The 22,774-nt window shown below is 41.5% G+C and overlaps 1 protein-coding gene across 5 annotated transcripts in view; it reads right to left on the bottom strand.

The window, feature by feature from the left end:
* The window catches only part of TANGO6 (transport and golgi organization 6 homolog), a 200,397-nt gene extending 177,873 nt beyond the window's left edge, over positions 1-22,524 (bottom strand). Inside the window, exons 1-6 of one of the 5 annotated variants that reach the window (XM_025426653.3) lie at positions 22,337-22,459; positions 12,282-12,540; positions 11,050-11,690; positions 8,547-8,663; positions 5,644-5,785; positions 128-264 (exon numbers count right to left, since the gene is read on the bottom strand). In XM_025426653.3, coding sequence (XP_025282438.1) covers positions 128-264; positions 5,644-5,785; positions 8,547-8,663; positions 11,050-11,556 — 903 coding nt within the window. In that variant the 5' untranslated portion in view covers positions 11,557-11,690; positions 12,282-12,540; positions 22,337-22,459. Of the gene's footprint in view, positions 1-127; positions 265-5,643; positions 5,786-8,546; positions 8,664-11,049; positions 11,691-12,281; positions 12,541-21,552; positions 21,760-21,783; positions 22,288-22,336 lie in introns of those variants that run through there. The other 4 variants (XM_049109627.1, XM_025426651.3, XM_025426655.3 and 1 more) reach the window with 4 other exon arrangements.
* Between the last annotated feature and the right edge of the window lie 250 nt (positions 22,525-22,774).

Raw genomic sequence — 22,774 nt, forward strand, 5'->3', positions numbered from 1 at the left:
AAGGCCTGTCACCAAACAGAAAAACCTATTATATTGCTTTTACCTCCACCTTAGAGAAGCATTAGAGTCTCCTTTCTGTGAATAAGCAGATAATCCTCACACAGTGAGAAGAAACACAAGTGTTTACCTGGGGGCAGATATCCCTGTAGTAATCCTCTGGTGAAAGAGACTGCTGGGGACAAGAGGCCAAAATCTTTGCAATCAAGTCACACTTCTTCCAATCAGCAGCCGCTGCCTCAGCGTCACTACCGCCAGCGGCCCCAGCTGTCAGTGATGGACAGAGAGGTCAAAAACTCCTACTAGTTCCCCCATACAGTCCTTAAAATTTCTGCAAAAGTGTTCTTCTCTACTAAAAATTGGTTTTTTCTTTAATAAGATAATCTACCCCTTGGCACTTTCCATGTTGGTTTCTGGAAGTTCAGAGGAAAAAAGAGCACTTATTCATTGTAATGTTATTATTGACAGAGGTTGAATACTAGCTGCTTCTCAGTGTCTATTACTTTTATTATTATTATTGTTGTTATTATTATTATTATGTCTCTTTATATTCATCATGTCATTTAAACTGCCTTAAACCAAAGCTATACAGTAACAGGTATCAGATTTACCTTACTTCTTTAAATCACTGGAAAACTGGACAAACTTTATAAACAATAGTTTTTAGACACTGGACAAGTAGCCCAGGACAATGACCTCTGAGACAAAAAAAAGCAAACAAGGTGAACTCCATGAATGCCCTAGCCTACTGCTTAGAGAGAGCTTGGAGGCCACAACACATCAAAGGGGAACCCAAACAAAGCCTGGCATCTTGTTCAGTTAAAGAAACATGGTTCAGGGCAGCCCAGGTGGCTCAGCGGTTTAGCGCCTGCCTTCAGCCCAGGGCCTAATCCTGGAGTCCCAGGATCGAGTCCCACATCGGGCTCCCTACATGGAGCCTGCTTCTCCCTCTTCCTGGGTCTCTGCCTCTCTCTGTCTCTGTGTCTCATGAATAAATAAATAAAATCTTTAAAAAAAAAAAAAAGAAACATGGTTCAGAGTTCAGGGAGGTTAAGGCAACTAGAATTTTCAGAGTAAAATACCAGAAAAGAGGTATGTAAAGAGAGAGCTCCAGAGATCTGCAGAGGTGTCCTCATTCAAATCTTTAGTATAGTATATAACCTGTGTATATGTGCAAATAAACAAACAAAAAACCCACAAAACAAACAAACAAACAAAAACAAGGCTGAGGCAAGAACCACCAGAAAGAAGTAGGGGAAAAAGTCCCTAAAGTTCACAAGGGCTGGAAACAGGTTGTGTTCCCACTAGCTTGCATGGAAAGGCCTCCTAATATATACACAGGGCATTAAGTAAAATCTCAGAATGCTATTGGCTTAGAAGTGGGGCCAAATTACCTCAGATTAAAGGTTACTCTAGGGACGCCTGGCTCAGCAGGGAGTCTGCTTCTCCCTTTCTCTTTGCCCCTCCCCTCCACTTGTGCTCTCTCTCTCTCTCTCTCTCTCTTTAAAAAAAAAAAAAATCTGTAATGAAAAATACACTGGATGGGATTAACAGCAGATTAAACACTGCAGAAGAAAAAAATCAATAAACCTGAACACATAGCAAAAGAAATCACCCAAAATGAAACACAGAAAGACTGAGAAACAAAACAAAACCAAACAAAAAAACACAGAGCATCAGTAACTTATAGGACAACATTAAGCATAATATTAGGTGTAATTCAAATTCCAAAAAGAGAGAAGAGGGGTACCTCGCTGGCTCAGTGGGTAGAGCATTCAACTCTTGATCTCAGGCATTGTGAGTTCAAGCCCCACATTGGGGCTCAAATTTTTTTTAAAAACAGTTTTAGAGAGAAGAGAGGATAGAAAAAATTTTGAAGACAATGTCTAAACAATTTCCAAATATGATAAAAACTATAAAACTCAGCTCTAACAAGCTCAAGAAATGTTAAGCAGAGAAAAAGAAGAATATCACCCACACCAAGGAATATCATAATCAACTTCTAAAAACCAGTGACAAGGAGAAAATGCTTAAAAGTAACCAGAAAAAGAAAGATCTATCACATGTAGGGGAACAAAGACAAAAATGACGGCAAAAATATTTTTGAAAAGCAAGGTGAGGGGTCCCTGGGTAGCTCAGCGGTTTGGTGCCTGCCTTCGGCCCACGGCGTGATCCTGGCTTCCCGGGATTGAGTCCCACATCGGGCTCCCTGCGTGGAGCCTGCTTCTCCCTCTGCCCATGTCTCTGCCCCTCTCTCTCTTTCTGTGTCTCTCATGAATAAATAAATAAAATATATTAAAAAAAAGGAAGGTAAAATAAAGACTTTTTCAGATAAACAAAAGCTAAAGGAATTCACAGCCAGCAGACCTGTACTATAAGAAATGCTGAAGTTCTTCAGGCAGAAGGAAATTTGAATTAAAATTTGGATTTACACAAAGAAATGAAGAACACCAGAAATGGCAAATGTGTGAGTAAATATAAATTGCCTCAAATCAGTTTTGAGAAGAAACAAGATTTAAATAGATAACAAAAAAATATATACATGCATAAGTAGAGGGGGAAAAAGCTCATAGCAAAAAATAGGGCTCTAAGCGTCTTACAGCAGCTCTCTAATTTGCATGACCTTGGATGAACTCTAACTTTTCTTCAGAAAAAGATTTGCAAGGACCTATTTGCATGTAGCAACTTCTCTCAAGTAACTGATAATTTTTCATTTTATTAGCCCTAGAAGCAAAGGCCAGCAGAACTAGGGAGGAAACATCAGAGTCACTTTAGACCAAATCTATCAACCATGTTGACTTCACATTTGTCTGATAGGACCAAGGTACATTTACCACACTAGAAATGGAAAATCAAGATTGATTCTTGTCTCTCCTCTTCCCTCCCCACATATCCAGCCCTTCATTAAGTTCTGGCAACGCTAGCTCTTTAAAAAAAAAAAAAAAAAAAAGTTTACTTAGTTAAGAGAAAGAGAGAGAGAGAGCATGCTCAAGCAGGGGGAAGAGCAGAGGGAGAGGGAGAAAGAACCTGAAGCAGACTCCACACTGAGCACAGAACTGGACGCAGGGCCCAATCCCATGACCCTGAGATCATAACCAGAGCTGAAATCAAGAGTGGGATGCCTAACCAACTGAGCCATCCAGGTGTCCCCGGAATGCTACCTCTTAAAAACCTCTTGCAAGTCATTCCTTTTTCTCCATTTCTACGGCCACTGCACTGATCCAAGCCACTGAGACCTCTCAGTTGACTGCTTAACTGATCTCCCTGCCTCTGCTCTTACCCAACCCATTCTTCACAATACATCCAGATAGGTATTTCTAAAATGTAGGTTTTGGGACAGCGATTGAGTGGCTGCCTTCAGCCCAGAGCGTGATCCTGGGGTCCCAGGATCAAGTCCCACATCAGGCTCCCTGCATGGAGCCTGCTTCTCTCTCTGCCTGTGTCTCTGTCTCTCCCTCTATGTATCTCTCATGATTAAATAAATTTTTAAAATCTTTAAAAATAAATAAATAAAATGTAGATTTGATCCAACTTCTCTCCTTCTTAAAACCTTCCATGGTTTCTCATTACCCTCAGAATAAAGTTCAAAATCTTGAACACCACACTCTGCCATCACTGCTTTACCCACACTGAAACTTCTTCAAAAACACTATGCTTTTTCTATGTCTGTTCCTTCATACATGCTATTCTCTTTGCGACTGAGCGTCTGCCTCAGCGATTGAGCGTCTGCCTTCAGCCCAGAGCGTGATCCTGGGGTCCCAGGATCAAGTCCCACATCAGGCTCCCTGCATGGAGCCTGCTTCTCTCTCTGCCTGTGTCTCTGTCTCTCCCTCTATGTATCTCTCATGATTAAATAAATTTTTAAAATCTTTAAAAATAAATAAATAAAATGTAGATTTGATCCAACTTCTCTCCTTCTTAAAACCTTCCATGGTTTCTCATTACCCTCAGAATAAAGTTCAAAATCTTGAACACCACACTCTGCCATCACTGCTTTACCCACACTGAAACTTCTTCAAAAACACTATGCTTTCTCTATGTCTGTTCCTTCATACATGCTATTCTCTTTGCCTATGTGTTAGTCTTCTCTCACTGTCAGCTAAAAAAGTCCTACTCAGCCTTCAGGGCCCAGTATAAATATCATTTCCATCAAGAAGCACTAAGTGTGTGGTAATTTGTTACAGCAGCAATAGGAAATGAATGTGCATGGGATATGGGAGATAAGGGACTAAACACAGAAGAAAGGCAAAGGAATCACCAGGATAAAAGTGAAGGGAGATCCCAGGAGGTTTGCTGTCCAAGAGATAACTAGTCCAGATTAGAGAAGACTCAGACAGAGATGTCTCCAAGAAGACCAAAGCAATAGAATATTGGGTGTATTTGAAAGGAGACTTAAACTGTGAGAGAATCTGAGAAGAGATTAGTGAGAGGTACATAAAAAACCTAGCAAACAAGTGGTTATTAACTGCAAGAAGTACAAAAGTTATGTAAAAAGAAAAGTAGTCATGGCATACTATACAACCCAGCTGTAAATAATAATTATACTGTTAGAAGAACATGAACACTGACTATTAACCTAACCAAAATTAGGACATGACTATTTAGGAGATGGAGTATGTCTGAGGGGAGTGGTGATAGAGTTCTAAAAGAGAGCAAAATCCTCTTCCACATGTGGTGAGAAGATGATAAATGCTGCCTAAAATGAAAAAAATTTTAAAGGTTCTGTAAATGCCTTAGAGGTAAATACCAGAAGAAACCTGCTAAAAGAGGTCAAAGTGCTTGCTTCTGGGTAAGGGAGATGGACTGGAATGGGGCCAAGGACTATTTTTCTCCGTAAGCCTTATACACCAATTTGACTCTTTATGCACAAGAATAATTTTGTTGAAAAAAATTTAAAAATGTAAATTAAAAATGACTACCATGCTTAGCATGATAATCAACATTTTTCTATTCCTGTGGACTTAGAGAATATAATTGAGGAAATGAATCCACAATTTCATTCTGAAGTGTGCATCTCTAAGGTCTCTCCAGCTTCAGAGAAGTGTTTTGTATATTAAGTCCTGAAGTGAAGTACTCCTAGTGCCCTGGCACAAAGCCCTTTCCCCTGGGGAATTTCACACTTTCTTGAGGTTTTTTTTTCTTAATATTTGTATTTATTTATTCATTAGAGGCACACAGAGAGAGAGAGAGAGAGAGAGAGGCAGAGACACAGGCAGAGGGAGAAGCAGGCTCCATGCAGGGAGCCTGATGTGGGACTCAATCCCGGGTCTCCAGGATCACACCCTGGGCTGAAGGCAGTGCTAAACCGCTGAGCTACTAGGGCTGCCCTTTCTTGAGAGTTTTACTTAAACGTTCTGGGCAATGTTCTCCTCTGATATTATAAGTTATTTGAAACAGCCAAGAATATTATTCAACAACATAAGCAGATTATTTTAGAAAAATCGTCTGTTTTAGAAAAATGGCAAGAAAATTAGTTTCTGTAAAAGAAGCTCATTAAGGTTTAATCTCCAAATTGAACCTCCTCAATCTCCACAAAGGCAGAGATAATTCACAATCAGGTTTTACAGTCAAGTGCTAAAGACCAATAATTCACCCTGCATCAGAGGAAACTGGATACCAAAGTAACAGAAACATTTTATTTCTTACCACCTGCTCCTTCCAAAATGCCCCGGACTACTGCCTGAACACCACTGGGTCTCATCAACCTTTCAGAGAGCAGCTGTCCACATAGACGCCGAAGCCAGGCAGGGGCCCGACACCTAACTTGTGTCTTCTCATCCATGCAGGACTAAAAAAGGAAGTAAAAGGTATGAATTCAGTGTCAGTAAAATAGATAGGATATGTAGAAATCATTAAAATATAGAAATATATACTGAGTCATACTGACAAGTAACAGTATGATAAACAGACTTCAGAAGAGCAGCATTTGGGGGTACCCAGGTGGCTCAGTTGGTTAAGCGGCTGCCATTGGCTCAGATCACGATCCCAGGGTCCTGGGATCAAGCCCTGTATCGGGCTCCTTGCTGGATGAGCAGCCTGCTTCTCCCTCTCCAATGCTCATGCTCTCCTGCTCTCTCCCTCTCTCAAATAAATAAATAAAATCTTTTTTAAAAATTAAAAAAAAGAACAGCATTTTTTTCCACAAAGAAACTTCCTTTAGTATCACCTATGAGAAAGTAGAAATACCATGAAACTTCAAGTGAAATATCAAGTGAAATTTCAAACCCAGAAATAGCCAAACACATAGGTGAATGAAATATAGATTTTAGAAACACAAAGTTAATGTAACCAATCTCTGAATGCAGCCCTTCCAATCAAATCTAGCTTCCATATAAGAGTCCTATGAAAGTTATTCATCACTAAGAGTACAATTTGTGACAGTAAGAGGGCAGCTGTTCCTTGCCTCCATGGTCTCAGCTACTCTGACTCCTTGTGGCACAGCAGTTTAAAAAAATACTTAAATTTCTTCAAGTGTTCCTTTCTGAGAGCTCTGTGGAACCACCATGAATAAAACAGAGACCTGGGGTCTCTGTTTGGGATCTAGACCTGAACTATGTTGCTGTCAATCATGATACATAACTACGTGAACATAATAATTAGTGACAGGGATGCCTGGGTGGCTCAGCGGTTGAGCATCTGCCTTCACCCCAAGGCATGATCCTGGGGTCCCGGGATCGAGTTCCGCATTGGGCTCCCTGCATGGAGCCTGCTTCTCTCTCTGACTATGTCTCTGCCTCTCTCTCTCTCTATATATATATGTCTCTCATGGATAAATAAATAAAATCTTTAAAAATAAATAAAAATTTAAAAATAAAATAAATAAAAATTAGTGACAGAAACATTTAATCCTAACTAGGCCCTCTTTCATTTAAGGAAGACTAATAATCACCACTTATGGAAGGGGTTATGATTTGCCAGCACTGTGATAAATAACTCCCAAATGATCTCAAAATGGACTTGCAAGGAGCTACTATCCTATCATTAAGGAAACTGAGAGATAGAAAGGTTTACTAATCCACATAACTGCACACTGGGGTTGAATCCTAATATGTTGATGTCCAGAGCCTCTGCTTTTTACCATGTTCTTATAATACATTTGATTTAATCTGGCAAACTGTGGAGTCATCCAGAAAAGCAGTGTGAGGCCAGGGGAGCCCAGTGGGAGGCTACAGTAATATTCTAGGGATGAGATGAAAATGACTTCATCTACAAGGTATCTTTATACCCAATTTCAGCTGGTCCTTGTTCCTGACCTACCACTAATGCCTCTGGCCCCTCACTCTTTACTCTATACCCATAACTAAACATAGATATTTAAGCAGATAGGTAACTCCATCATTAAATTAAAACATTTCAGATAAATCATTATTTTTAAGGAAAAAAGGAACTATCTTACACCTAGCAGAATATATACTCTTATGTTTTTCAAACAAAGGAGATAAAATAGTCCCAACAATAGCCCTAATGTTAAGTTCTTGATTATATAGACTCCATTCAAAGAATAAAATGTCCAAGTACTTCTGCCAGAAGAATGTATCATCAAACAATCAAATTTTAGTGTGTATATATATATATATATATATATATATAGCTCTGGTTTCAGAATGAATAAAATATATTTTAAATGAAATTGCCATATTCCAGTTAAATTTTTTAAATAAGCAAAAATTTTAAATAAATAAATAAAACGGCCATATTCTTGGGGAAAGTCATCATCATTCCATTAATAGAAAAATCCTTAAAAATTATCCTAATGCATAATTCTGATCACTTGTGATTTTTTGCTATTAAATAAGAATAAAGGGCAGCCCGGGTGGCTCAGCGGTTTAGCACCACCTTCAGCCTCAGGCCTGATCCTGGAGACCCGGGGTCGAGTCCCACGTCAGGCTCCCTGCATGGAGCCTGCTTCTCCCTCTGCCTGTGTCTCTGCCTCTCTCTTCCTATGTCTCTGATGAATAAATAAAATCTAAATAAATAAATAAATAAATAAATATAAATAAATAAATAAATAAAGTTGTGTATCTAACAACAACAACAGAAATTATCCTGACAGTCAGGGTACCTGGCTGGCTCACTGGTAGAGCATTTGACTTTTGATCTTGGGGGTGTAGTTTCTAGCCCCACACTGGATGTCGAGACTACTTAAAAATAAAATCTTTATAAAAAAAATTATCCCAAGGACCATTGTAACTGTTTTACAAATATCATTTAGTGATCTAAAGGATGAAATAAGGGATCCCTGGGTGGCGCAGCGGTTTGGCGCCTGCCTTTGGCCCAGGGCGCGATCCTGGAGACCTGGGATCGAATCCCACGTCGGGCTCCCAGTGCATGGAGCCTGCTTCTCCCTCTGCCTATGTCTCTGCCTCTCTCTCTCTCTCTCTCTCTCTGTGTGTGACTATCATAAATAAATAAAAATTTTTAAAAAAATAAAATAAAATAAATAAAGGATGAAATAAGACTCAACTAGATTATCACATTTCCCAGGAGAAGACAACATTCTGCACATGATCATTAATGATTCACCCACAAGAGTCCTCAGGCCTAAATACCTGGGGTGGTCCTCCCTGGAGAATGAGTAATTCTCGGACTGCTAACGGTTGATATGCTTGATCCAAGATGTCTCTCAAGGCCTCCCTAGATAGGGTTCTTTCCTCTTCTGTTAAAACCTAAAAGAAACATGTATTGGCTTTAGCAGGCAATAGAAGGTAATGTTTACAATACTGTATAAAAACACTTATGAGAGGACAGGAGGGCAGGCTTCTTTCTCTTTCTGGCTCCCTTCCACATGGAGGAAGTAATAATACTAAAATGCTCCTAGCCCCTTCTCCATCCCTTTGCTCACTCTGGGCAGGAGATCACATAGGCACTTACCTTATTGGTGAGTTTGGAATATACTTACTTATTGGTGAGTGTTGACATGTACAACTCAGCTCCTTTTATGTCTTGGGAGTAAGTGCACATTCTGCTCTGCTCTTCCTTGCCATGGACTTTACAGAGGCCTATCCCCTGCCATGGCGGAGCAGAAGGTGCTGCGGTTTCCCCATACTCCTTACAACTGGATGAGCAGTAAGGGTGTCTAACTCTGGAATGCACTGTTAAAAAGCCCAGCTGTCTCCATCAATTAAGTCATATACTTGACTTTGCACTTAGGAGTAATAGAAGTGACATTCCGAGTTCTCATCTCACTTTACTGGGTTAGCTTTTAATTCATTCAGAAGTTGGGCAGCAAAGAGGGGTGCTATTTGTTGAGTTCCCCTGAGCCTCACCAGTACTGTCCCCCTTTGGTTACTCAGTAAAGCAGTTAGGGTCATGCCCATTACCATTTAGCAACATGAAGCATAGGCACTGCTAAGAGCTCCTAACACTGGGGCTTTGCTCAGCTTCAAAACATACACCCGCTGTGTTTCCCCTTTTGGCAACTTCTCTTATCTCCCTCCTTGGTCCTTTCTGTGTGCTTCCCTTTTCTCCTTCCTTCTAGATACTCTGGGGCACTGTTTAAGTCATAGTAACAAGACCTGTCAATCCAGAACCCCTATCTGAGAGATGTGGTGGCAGTAGGCACTGATAGAAATGTACAGACTCATACCCTGTAGTGAAGAGCACAGTGCACTGCTCCCCGAAACATGAAGCCATGGAGGGAGCTCATAATTTCATGTTACTGCTCAGATGATAGCAACTTTTATTTATTTATTTTTTAAAGATTTTATTTATTTATTTACGAGAGACAGAGAGAGAGAGAGGCAGAGACACAGGCAGAGGGAGAAACAGGCTCTATGCAGGGAGCCCGACACGGGACTGGATCCCAGGTCTCCAGGATCATGCCCTGGGCCGAAGGCGGCGCTAAACTGCTGAACCATCTGGACTGCCTGATAGCAACTTTTAGACAACTATTTGTGAACATATGCAAGAGAGAGAACAGAAAAGGAAACAAACAGAGAAGACTAGTTTGGAGGGTGACAAAGAAATGAGGTGGGTAGGCATTATGAATCTGGCTCCAGGGGTTAAGGATTTTCCCTGCATCTGAGCCACACTGACCTTTGATAAATTCATATCTCAACAGCTTCCTCTGGCTAGGCTCCTACACTGATGCTGGTGGTCTTCTCATGGGAGGGGCACTGGTCCCTGCTATGTTCTACTTAAGAGTCTTGTCTACTCGGTTAATGTCTAATGCTTCTGTAACCTCCACGGCACCTTTACAATCCAGGTACTCAAATCCTTACCATGTCAGCAAAAAAACAGGCGCATACCCCAACAGCTAATAATAACAAGGAACACTGATTGAATTATGCAGTGTACTCAGTGCTTTACATTCTTCATTTCATTTAATCTTCCCAAGACCTTAATGAAGGAGAGATGAATAGTTTAATACTAATATTAGTAGTAATTACTTTTTGATAAGCACTACTGGGGATTGGGCTAGGTACTTTACCCACATTATCCTTAATCCTCACAACCACTTTCCAAGGCAGGTATCATTATACACATTTTATTAAAAAAGAAACAGAGGCAAAAGGAAAAAAAAAAAGAAAGAAAGAAACAGAGACTTAAAGACATAGCCTGCAACAGTTGTCAGAAAATAAAAAGAAACAGGGCAGCCCGGGTGGCTCAGTGGTTTAGCGCCGCCTTCAGTCCAGGGCATGATTCTGGAGACCCAGGATCAAGTCCCACATCGGATGGAGCCTGCTTCTCCCTCTGCCTGTGTCTCTGCCTCTCTCTCTGTCTCTGTCTCTCATGAATAAATAAAATCTCTAAAAAAAAAAATCTTCAAAAATATAAATAAATAAATAAATAAATAAATAAATAAATAAATAAATAAATAAAAAAAGAAACAGGTGAAACAGAGTCTCTAGGTATGCTAAGGACTAGCATCTAATAAATGAAACTCCAGCCTTCTAAAAAGATTCATTTATCCACTGCATATGTTTTGGCATTCAACAGGAATTCTAGGTCTTTCCAACAGCCCCTTTCCAAAAAACTAAGAGTTGTCTTTTATAAACACACACAAATATACACACATTCACACAGACACGTGCACATTCAGCATGTGTTTACCTCTTCCTCAGGTTTTTGTGACCTTCCCTTGTTTGGGCAGAATCCGAGCTGGCACAGACCGGCAGCAACATCCCCAAAATGGCGGCTGAAAATCAAGCTCCCCAGAGATGTGTGATGTGCAACATTTAGAAGAAGCTTGCAGCTGGTGTACAGTCTCCGGGCTGCATGAGGAGGAGCATCAAGACATACCACATCCTGAACAACGGCCCCAAACTCAGTTCTGCATCTCAAAGGGACTCCAACTCCGGGCATGAGATAGGGGCAGACACCCAAGGTGACTACAAACTGCAAGGCTGACTGGACAGTCTTCTGCTGTGAGATACTAAGTGTATCTGGGCTCAGGGCAGGAGCAGCTTCTGGAGTCCTCGGGTTGGGTTTACCCGGATTGAAACTGGCTGCAAGGTGGATCATGGTTTCCTTCAAGCACAATAGCAACAATAAGGTTTGAGAGGTAAAATTCCAGGTGACATCCACAGAGTTTTGAGGCCTTTCTGCCTTATTAGCCATTTCATCCCTTAGGAGTTTCAGTTTTTCCCAGTGAGGATCCTTCAGCAATTTGTCCTCCAAAGCAGACAGGTTAGAGTTTAAAGTAGCCAACAGGACATCATGTTTTGTGATGAGTAGTGAACCGGAATCCGATCCTTTTGAAGGAAAAAAAAAAAAAAAGATTACATACATGGGAAACAAACTACTTTTCTCTATGTGGAATGCCTTGGCCACTCCAGCTCATTCTCTAGGACCCGGCCCAGATGTCACTGCCCCTGGAAAGCCTCCCCCCAGTTGCACCACCCGAGCCTAAGCAGAATTCGAGACCATGCTTTCTATCTTCCCAAAGCACTCTGGGATGTGGTTAGAACGGCAGAACCTAAACACATTATACTTCATCTAGTTTGTTTCTATTCCTCACATGCTCAGAGGGCAGAGACCTTGTCTAGTCATCTTCCTGGGCTCAAATTGTAGCCAGAACAGAAAAATAAAAGGCGGAATACTTACCACAGAAAATGCATTCTAACTGTTCCAGGTGCCAGGGATAAAGCACTAAACAAAAAAAGTCTCTTCCCTCATAGGGCTTACATTCTAGTAAGGGAGGTCACAAATTACAGCCTAAGATTCAGAGGGGTTCATTTAATCACCTCTTTCCCACAAAACATCTATTTTCAATCTCCCCCCCCCCCACCCTGACCCTTCCTAAAATGGTCTTTCCTGCCCTCTACTGGTGAAGGAGCACTTACATGCTCATAGCAGTAGCTGAGGAGTTGACAACTGCCTTCTTGAAACACGCTCATCTCTTGGCTTCTGAGACACCTCAAGGGCCATCCCTCTATTGCCTCCACTGCCAACTCCTTCTCTACCAGGTTGCTGCTACGTTTTCCAGGGCTTCTCCTGAATTCTGCACTTTCCTCCTCAAGGATCTTCTCCAGGTCCATGTCTTTAAAAGCCATCTATAAGCTAATAACTATGAAATCTGTAGGCCCAGCCCATGATGGTCCTCTAAGTATTAAGATAAGTAAAAAGAAAATCACAAGTAGGCATTATTATAGTCATCGTTAAAACCAGAGAGAAAAAGAAAATCTTGGAAGCAGCCAGAAAAGTATGAGGCACTATCTATGAGGGATGATGCTGTGAATGACTATAAACTTACCAACAATGACTCCTAAGAGATGGTAGAAAAACATCTTAAAATACTGATAGAAGAGGGGTACCTAGATGACTCAGGTGGTTAAGCATCAGACTCTTGATTTCGACTCAGGTCATGATCGCAAGCTCATAATCTCAGGGTTGGGAGATGGAGCTGCAAGTCGGGCTCTCTGGGTGTGGAATCTGCTTAAGATTCTCTCTCCTGGGACGCTGGGTGCCTCTGTCAGTTAAGTGACAGATTCTTGGTTTCAGCTCAGGTCGTGATCTCAGGGTCATACGATCAAGCCCCTCATCTGGCTCCATGCTCAGGATGCAGTCTGCTTGTCCCTCTCCCTCTGCCCCTCCCACCGCTTCCTCAGTTAAATAAATAAAATATTTTTAAAAAGGGGGGGGGGGCAGCCTGGGTGGCTCAGTGGTTTAGCGCCACCTTCGGCCCAGGCCTGATCCTGGGCACCTGGGATCGAGTCCCACATCGGGCTCCCTGCGTAGAGCCTCCTTCTCCCTCTGCCTGTGTCTCTGCCTCTCTGTGTGTCTCTCATGAATAAATAAATAAATCTTAAAAAAAAAAAAAAAAGATTCCCTCTCTCTCTTTCCTACTATCCCTCCACCACTGCTCCTGCACACACTCTCTTAAAAAAGAGTAAGAAACAAAATGCCAACTCAGAATTCTAGATCTAGTAAAAATAGCTTTCAAAAATCAAAGAGAAGGGATGCCTGGGTGGCTCAGTGGTTGAATGCCTGCCTTCAGCTCAGGGCATGATCCTGGAGTCCTGAGATTGAGTCCCACATCGGGCTCCCTTCATGGAATCTGCTTCTCCCTCTGCCTCTCTCTCTCTCTTTGTGTATCTCATGAATAAATAAATGAAATCTTTAAAAAAAAATCAAAGTGAAATAAAGACATTTCAGATCATTGAAAACCAAGAGAACTATCAGCAGACCTGAACTACAAACAAATGGTAAAGGAAATTCTTCAAGCTGAAGGAAAATAATACTAGATGGAAACTGGGATCTTTAGGAAGAAATGAAAAGCATCAGAAATGTAAATATTCAGGTAAATATAAAAGATTTTTTTTCTTAATTTCTTCAAATACATATATATGTGTGTGTGTGTCTGAGGCAAAATTTATAAAATGGTATTGGGATTTATAACTACAATAGATATAATAAACATGAAACTCATAGCATAATGCCCAAGTGGGAGTTATAAAATGACCCTTATAGTTGCAAAGTTCTTGAGGTTCTTTAACCCTTATGTGAAGCAGTAACAATATTAATTCTAAGTAGACTGTGAAAAATTAAGGACGTATATTGTAATTCCAGGATAACTATTAAAAATACAATGCGGGGGGGATCCCTGGGTGGCGCAGCGGTTTAGCACCTGCCTTTGGCCCAGGGCGCGATCCTGGAGATCCGGGATCGAATCCCACGTCGGGCTCCCGGTGCATGGAACCTGCTTCTCCCTCTGCCTATGTCTCTGTCTCTCTCTCTCTCTCTTTGTGTGACTATAGTAAATAAATAAATAATTTTAAAAAAATAAAAAATAAAAAAATAAAAATAAATAAAAATACAGTGCGGGGATCCCTGGGTGGCTCAGCGGTTTAGCGCCTGCCTTCCGCCCACAGCATAATCCTGAAGTCCTGGGATTGAGTCCCACATTGGGCTCCCTGCATGGAGCCTGCTTCTCTCTCTGCCTCTCTCTGTCTGTATCTCTCATGAATAAATAGATAAAATCTTAAAAAAATATACAATGCAAAATGGAGTGTTATGGTTATAAAACCATAACAAAATGTTGAAAATGTAAATGGATATAAGTAGTAACAGACTTCAAAATTAAAATTAAAACACCTTCTAAGAGGGGTACCTACATGGCTCAGTAGGTTAAGCATCTGCCTTCTGCTCAGGTCATGTTGCCAGGGTCCTGGGATCAAGCCCCGCACTGGGCTCCCTGCTCAGTGGAGAGTCTGCCTCTCCCTTTCCCTCTGCCCCTCCTCCTGCTTGTGCTCTCTCTCGATCTCAAATAAATAAATAGAATCTTAAAAAATAAATAAAAACACCTAAGAAACAAAAGAAAGGATTAAAATGGAGTAACTAAAAGAGTGCTCAACAGTACATAACTTATAATAGCATAAAATGAGAAATATATATTCAGTAACAGATTAGATGAGTAAATAACCATCTACCTGTATCTAACATATAATATGTAAGTGTAAGATTTACTTTATTATTTATTGCCTCTTTGCCAACTTGAATAAAAGCTGCTTGAGGACAGGGATGTTGCTCTGTCTTGTTCACTGCCATATTCTCCTTGCCTGGAACAAGGCCTGTCTGATAATACAGTATTGTTCAAAATAGGTAGTTGCTAAATGAATGAATAATGGAATATCTGCAGCCATTAAGTTATGTTGCAGGGCACCTGGCTGCTCAGTCAGAACAGTTATCTGACTTGATCTCAGGGTCAAGAGTTCGAGTCCCACACTAGATGGAGAGATTACTTAAAAAAAAAAAAAAAGTTCCATTAAATGTTATTTAACAACAACAAAAAAGTTACTTAGAATATGCTCGTTAAACATACTCTAAAGTGAACAGAGTATGAACACTATATAAGCAAAAGATATGAACAGTTTAGCGAAAAAGAAATGCAAATGACTTTGAAACATGAAAATATGATCAACCTTGCTCATAACAGAAGAGTAAATTAAAACTATACTGAAATAGCACTTTCCATTTATCAACTGGCTAAAATCCAAAAGTTTTATAACACATTATGTGGCAAGGTTTTGGGAAATCATGCACTGTCATACACTGCTGGAAGAAACTAAAATGGTAACATTCCTGAAGAGAGCAATTTGGCAAAATCTAGCAAAATTACATACGTATTTAACGTTTGGCCCAGCAATCCCCCCTTTTAGGAATCTTTCCTATAGATAAATACACAGGCAAAAATGCAAAATGACATATACCCAAGACTATTCATTGTAGTGCTTCTTGTACCAAAAAAAGACCTCAGACAACCCAAATGTCCATTAAAAGAGAACGTATGGAATAAACAATAGTATATCCATATAATGGCATGCTTGTAAAAGAAAATTGCTGTGAACCACTATGTAGCTATGTAGTTATCTCTAAGACATATTAAATATTAAAAGTAGGGATCCCTGAGTGGCGCAGCGGTTTGGTGCCTACCTTTGGCCCAGGGCGCGATCCTGGAGACCCGGGATCGAATCCCACATCGGGCTCCCGGTGCATGGAGCCTGCTTCTCCTTCTGCCTGTGTCTCTGCCTCTCTGTCTCTCTCTGTGTGACTATCATGAATAAATAAATAAAATCTTTAAAAAAATATATTAAAAGTAAGGTATAAAGGAATATGCCACCTTTTGTGTAAGAAAGGGACCAAATATAAAATACATTACTTGCTTCTATTGTCAAAAAGGCAGTGAAAGAACAAGTAAAAGCAAAATATGGGGGGATCCCTGGGTGGCTCAGCAGTTTCGCACCTGCCTTTGGCCCAGGGCGCGATCCTGGGGTCCCGGGATCGAGTCCCGCATGGGGCTCCGGCGTGGAGCCTGCTTCTCCCTCTGCCTGTGTCTCTGCCTCTCTCTCTCTCTCTCTCTCTCATGAATAAATAAATAAAATCTTAAAAAAAAAAAAAAAAGCAAAATGTGTTATCTACAGAGAGAAAAGAATAGTGGGTAGGAGTTAGGGACAAATTTATCCAGTTTTAAAGTTTGTTTTGTAACCCTGTATATGTTTTTCTTTTTCTTTTCCATATATGTTTTTCATAGTTAAAAAAATTAAATAAAAAACTTTTAAAAATAATTCCTAACAATAAAAAACATACAAATGAACCTAATAATTCTGCACTTTATGTCCAAGGTTGTCACAATACAATCTGCAGGTCAAATCTGACCCACCACCTTTTCCATAAAGTTTGATTGGAACACAGTCACGCCAAGATGCCTGGGTGGCTCAGCGGTTTTGGCTCCAGGCATGATCCTGATCTGGGATCCAGTCCCACATCGGGCTCCCTGTAGGAAGCCTGCTTCTCCCTCTGCCTATGTCTCTGCCTCTCTCCATGTATCTCTCATGAATAAATAAATAAAATATTTTTTTAAAAAGAATAATAGGAATCAGAAGAGTAAGAATTTTTCAGTACTTCTTTAAGACTGTCCAGGGCAAGGGTTCTGATTCACTAGCATATCGGGTTCCTTTAGTTAATATATACCTAAAAGGGAAAGGAGTGCTCTCCTAATTTGTCACCACTAACATTAAGATCACTAAACAACCTCTATGACTTCCTGCGACTTTATAAGATCTTTAACCCAAACATCAACACAAAGAAAGTGATTTACAACAAAAGCTATTAGCTGTTTTTCAAGAGCCCTTAATAAAGTAGTCTTCTCTGCCCTCTACTGGTGGTAAATAATAAAACTTACTTGAAAATAACAAAGGCATCCCCTAAAGCTGTTTTCAAAATGGGGTATAGGGATTTCTGTTTTGGGGGGTTTCAGATCGTCAGGAAGTCTGCAAGTTCAAAACTATTTTCATATTAACACTAGGCCATTATTTGCCTTTTACAGTCTCATTCTCTCACGAGTGTACCAACTGAAAAGTTCAGATTCCATACGGCAACTAACCTTTAGGAAATTACCTCTTGTTCAGTTTCAGTACAGTATGAAAAAATATACACAATTATCTGAAAAGGCAACTGAGTTCTTCCTTTTCCAACTAAATATCTGAGTCTAGATTTTCTTCATCTATTTCAATCAAAACAACCTATCATGACAGACTGAACAGAGAAGCAAATATGAAAATCCAGCTGTCCTTAATACACCAGACACTAAAGAGATTTGCAAAAATAAAAACAATGCCATTCTTCCTGATAAGCTGGCTCTTGATCACTACACTATGCAGCCTCAAAATGTTACTCTATGTACCACCTAAAATCATCCCTATCCCACTTTGGGGAATGTCACCCTTATGGACAGCATGATTTATTTTTCCCAATCACCAATTTAAATGCCTATTCTTTGTGACATTTAAAAGCAGATTTCATAGTTTGTGTGGTACTTTTTATTATGTTCAAAGTGCAAAGCAATATGGCATGCAAGAATAAGTGTGGTACAGCTTCATTATTTAAAAATTATCAAAATTTCCAGCCCATTCTCTACAATGAAATTCAAATTTAATGACAGAGTTCAGTGAATCTATATTTAGTATAGAAAATTATAGTTAGGAAAACTGTTGTGGAGATAGTCTATTTCTTACAAACAAAATTTCACTAAAATTGACAAACCACTGGGGCAGCTGGGTGGCTCAGTTGGTTAAGTGTCTGACTCTGGATTTTGGGTCATATCATCATCTCAGGGTTGTAGGATTGAGCCCTGTGTCGGGCTCTGTGCTCAACTCAAAATAATAAATCTTTTTTTTTTTAAGTTGCCAAGCCCCTTTCAAGTTCTGCTTAACTCATTTCTTAACAACAGAGGTGGAGATACTATTATTTGTCCCATGATTGAGAATAGAAATGGAAAGTAGAGGAAGAGAAAATGCTAAATGCAGCAGAACATTCCATGGCTCCAAAGTGAAAGACCATTGGCATCTTCCTTCCTTTCTATGTAATTCCCACCAAGACTGAATTCCTCTTCCCCTTGGAGACTTTCACAGCTCCAACCCTGAAAATTCCTCCTCTAGGCAATTCCTATATGTATGATCCTTTCACCAATAGCATTATTCCACCATGTTGAATATCTCTTGGTCTATATGCATAGTACCATCTCCCCAGACAAGATACTTGGGAGCACAAATTTTTATGTAATTTTGTTTCTACATTAGCAGTAAGGCCAGACTACTTTATACAGATGACTCCCAGTGAATATTACCTCAAAATGAGTCAATTTAAAGATAAATCAAAAATATTTTAATCCAGGTGTGCCTGGGGAGCTCCATTGGTTAAGTGTCTGCCTTTGGCTCAGGTCATGATCCCGGGGCCCCTCACTGGGCTCCCTGCTCAGCGGGGAGACTGATTCTCTCCCCGCCGCTCCCTGCTTCTGTTCTCAATCTCTCTGTCAAATAAATAAATAAAATCTTTTTAAAAAAGTTTAATCTAGCTGGATATAATCCTAACCAGTAATGTCATCCTGACACCTCAATACCCTCAGTCCATCAGAGACATCTGAATACTCATGATGGGGCAGCCTGGGTGGCTCAGCGGTTTAGTGCTGCCTTTGGCCTGTGGCCTGGACCAGGAGACCCAGGATCAAGTGCCACATCCAGCTCCCTGCATGGAGCCTGCTTCTCTCTCTCTCTTTCTGTGTCTCTCATGAATAAATAAATAAAATCTTTAAAAAAAAAAAAGAATACTCATGATGCAGAGGTGTTTTTTTAATTCCCTCAGCAGCTGATATGATAAAAGAAAACAGCAAGGAGATGCACACAATATATAAAAGGCTATATGTGCAAAATCTTATTTTACCACAGTACATATTCTTTTTCAAGTAGGAATGCTTGAATTCCTGTATGTTAAATAAGTACATGTACATAACTCCACCACATATTCTTCAAGATATAGAGAGGGTCTTTTATAAATGTGCTTTGTGACAAATTATTACTTCCAGATATTTTGCTCATTTAACCTTGTTCTCAGGCATTCCTAGATTGAGTTGCTAGACAAGTGACCTCTCAATTAGCAAGTTAAAACTATATTTTACAGTTTATTTCTTCATTGGGGGAAAGTATATAGTTACCATCCGATAGTGGAAGGCACCTGAGCTCAAATCCTAACTCTATCAAAAAAAAAAAAGTATCCAAAATATATAAAGAACTGATACAACTCAACATGCAAAAAAACAATCCAATTTAAAAATGGGCAGGGCAGCCTGGGTGGCTCAGTGGTTTAGCACTTAGCACGCCTTCCGCCCAGGGCGTGATCCTGGAGACCTGGAATCTGAATCGAGTCCCATGTCGGGTTCCCTGCATGGAGCCTGCTTCTCCCTCTGCTCTGCCTGTGTCTCTGCCTCTCTTTCTCTCTCTCATGAATAAATAAGTAAAATATTTTTAAAAAATAAATAAAAATGGGCAGAAGACATGAACAAACATTTCTCAAAAAACATCCAGGGGTGCCTGGATGGCTCAGTTAGAAGAGCAAGTGCTGAATCACTCCTGATCTTGAGGATAGGAGTTTGAGCCCCACATTGGGTGTAAAGATCACTAAAAAAATTAAATAAACTTAAAAAAAAAAAAAAAAAAGACATCCAGATGGCCAACAGACACATGAAGACACTCAACAGGGAAGCCTGTGTGGCTCAGTCAGTTAAACGTCTGCCTTTGGCTCAGGTCATGATCTAGGGGTCCTGGGATCCAGTACGGCATCAGGCTCCTTGCTCAGCAGGGAGCCTGCTTCTCCCTTGGCCTGTTGCTACCCCTGCTTGTGCATACACGCTTGCTCCCTCTCTCTCTCTCTCTGACAAATAAATAAATAAAATCTTTAAAAAAAAAAAAAGAAAAGATATTCAACATCATTCATCATCAGGGAAATGCAAATCAAAACTACAATGAGATATCACTTCACACCTGCCACAATGGCTAAAATAAAAAACACAAGAAAGAACAAGTATTGATGAGGATGCGGAGAGAAAGGAACTCTCATGCACTGTTGGTAGAAATGCAAACTGGTACAGCCACTGTAGAGCTAAACAGTATAAAGTTTCCTCAAAACATTAAAAATAGAACTACCCTACAATCTGGTAATCACACTACTGGGTATTTACCCAAAGAATACAAAAACACTAATTCAAAAGGATATATGCACCCCTATGTTTATTGCAGCATTATTTACAATAGCCAAATTATGGAAGCAGCCCATTCATTATCAATAGATGAATGGATAAAGAAGATGTGGAATGTGTGTGTGTGTGTCTGTGTATTATTCAGCCATAAAAAAGAATGAAATTTTGCCATGTGCAACAACATGGATGGAGCTAGAGCATAATGCTAAACAAAATAAGTCAATCAGAGAAAGACAAAGATTTCACTCATATGTGGAATTTAAGAAACAAACAACACAAGCTAAGGAGAAAGAGAGAAACCAACAGACTCTTAGCTAACAAGAACAAACTGATGGTCACCAGAGGGGAGGGGAGGTGGGTGGAGGGATGGGTGAGATAAGTGATGGGGATTAAGGAGTACAGTTGTTGGCTCGCCGGTTTATCACGCCTTCAGCCCAGGGTGTGATCCTGGAGACCTGGATTGAGTCCCTGCATGGAGCCTGCTTCTCCCTCTGCCTGTGTCTCTGCCTCTCTCTCTCTGTGTCTCTCATGAATAAATAAATAAATTCCTTAAAAAAAAAAAAAAGAGTACAGTTGTTGTGACAGGCACCAGGTGTCATATGGAATTGTCGAATCACTATATTGTACACCTGAAACTAATGTAACACTGTATATATTAATTATACATCCTGGCTATGGTGTGTCTGGCTAAGTGGGTAGAGCATGGCACACTTGATTTTGAGGTGGTGAGTTCAAGCTCCACCTTGGGCACAGAGTCTACTTAAAAAGTAAAAATTAAAAAATATCCTGGCTCTACCACTTACTAGACTGACATCGTACCAATTTCCAATGTACCTGAACTTTGGTTCTTCATCTGTAAAATGGAATACGAGTACTACCTATCTCATGGGCTTGTTGAGGACTAAATAATATACATGTCAACAGCATACTCCTGGGCCTGATACTCAGTAGGGACTCAACTACTGTTATAAATGACTTCCTTTCATTTCTCCCAGGACCATGTTTGGGGGAGTTTTTGCATTTGGGGGAGTTATCTCAACATCTGAGACGCGGAACATCACCTCAAGGCCCTTCATGTATCTTACCTGGCTCAGTCCACACAAACCCCTTCCTGCACATACACGGTCGTACTGCTGGTGGCCTTTCTCAAAGCGTCAGACCACCTCAGAAGCTCCGGATGGCACAGTCTGCCTTGGTTTGAGAATGGACCGTGACCTGCCCCTAACTTGACCTCGTGATCTGGGGGCAGGGTAATCTCTTCAGGGAGCCCTACGTGTCCGTGTCCTCGGGGGTCAAAGGAAGAGTGCCAGGCTCACCCGAGGTCCCTTCAGGTTCTACAGCGGGAGATTCTGTCAACGCATCCCGAAAGAGGACAAGTGACTGAATCCGTCCCTAAATCTTCTCCCCACAGCCAGCTCGAACGCCACTGCTTCCTTTTTCTGTACAATCTCCGGCGTCCACAGGGGGCCCTGCGCCCTTAGGAGGCTGGACCCGGCTCTCCGCGTCTCCAGTGCCTCGCCTTCGGGCAGCTGCCGCAGTCCCTACCTCAGCGCGGGGCCGGAAGGGCTGCAGGGAGCCGTGCGGCCAGGGCTACTACCGGGTGCCTGGCACGAGGGAAGCGCTCGAGAGACGTGGGTTCCGTCAGTATTCAGCGGATCCCACCCCCTCCTTGAGCTTCGGTTTCCTCAAGTAAAAAGGAGGCTGCACAGACAATGCCCAAAGCCCCCGGGAGCGGGGCGTGGCGGCCTCAGGATCGGGGATCCCAGGGAGGGCCTGAGGGGCACACTCTACGGAAGGCAAGGCAGCCCGGGAAGACTGGCGGCCCAGGGAGTCCCGAGGGCTGCCCGGCGCCGAGATCCGTCCTCTCACCTCCCGGGCTCAGCAGCAGCTTCAGCGCCTCCAGAATGCTCTCCAAGCTGCACGTTTCCAGAGCCTCGCGGCCCGCGGCGGGTCGGGGGGCCGCCATGACTGGAGTGGAATGCGCCACTGGCGACCGGCTCAAGCGCCCCGGCGGGCCGGCATCGCCGCCATATTGAATGTGGCGGAAGGCGCTGGGGGGCGGGGCCCGCTGCGAGGGGCGGGGCCTATTTGGGGGGATGATTCTACTATGAATATTTTCTCAGGCACCTTTTACTCCCCGGCGCGGGGCGGGGGGGGGGGGGGGGGGGGGGGGGGGGACTGGCGAGAGACAGCTAACACCACCTGCCTACACACACAATTTCAGAAATTCAATATGATTAAAGAAGAAGGAACAGGGTTGCAGTAGTTTATCATGAGATAATGTGTATCACTATGAAAATAATTTGT

Source organism: Canis lupus, chromosome 5 (genome assembly GCF_003254725.2).
Source record: "Canis lupus dingo isolate Sandy chromosome 5, ASM325472v2, whole genome shotgun sequence".
Taxonomy (NCBI): Eukaryota; Metazoa; Chordata; class Mammalia; order Carnivora; family Canidae; genus Canis; species Canis lupus.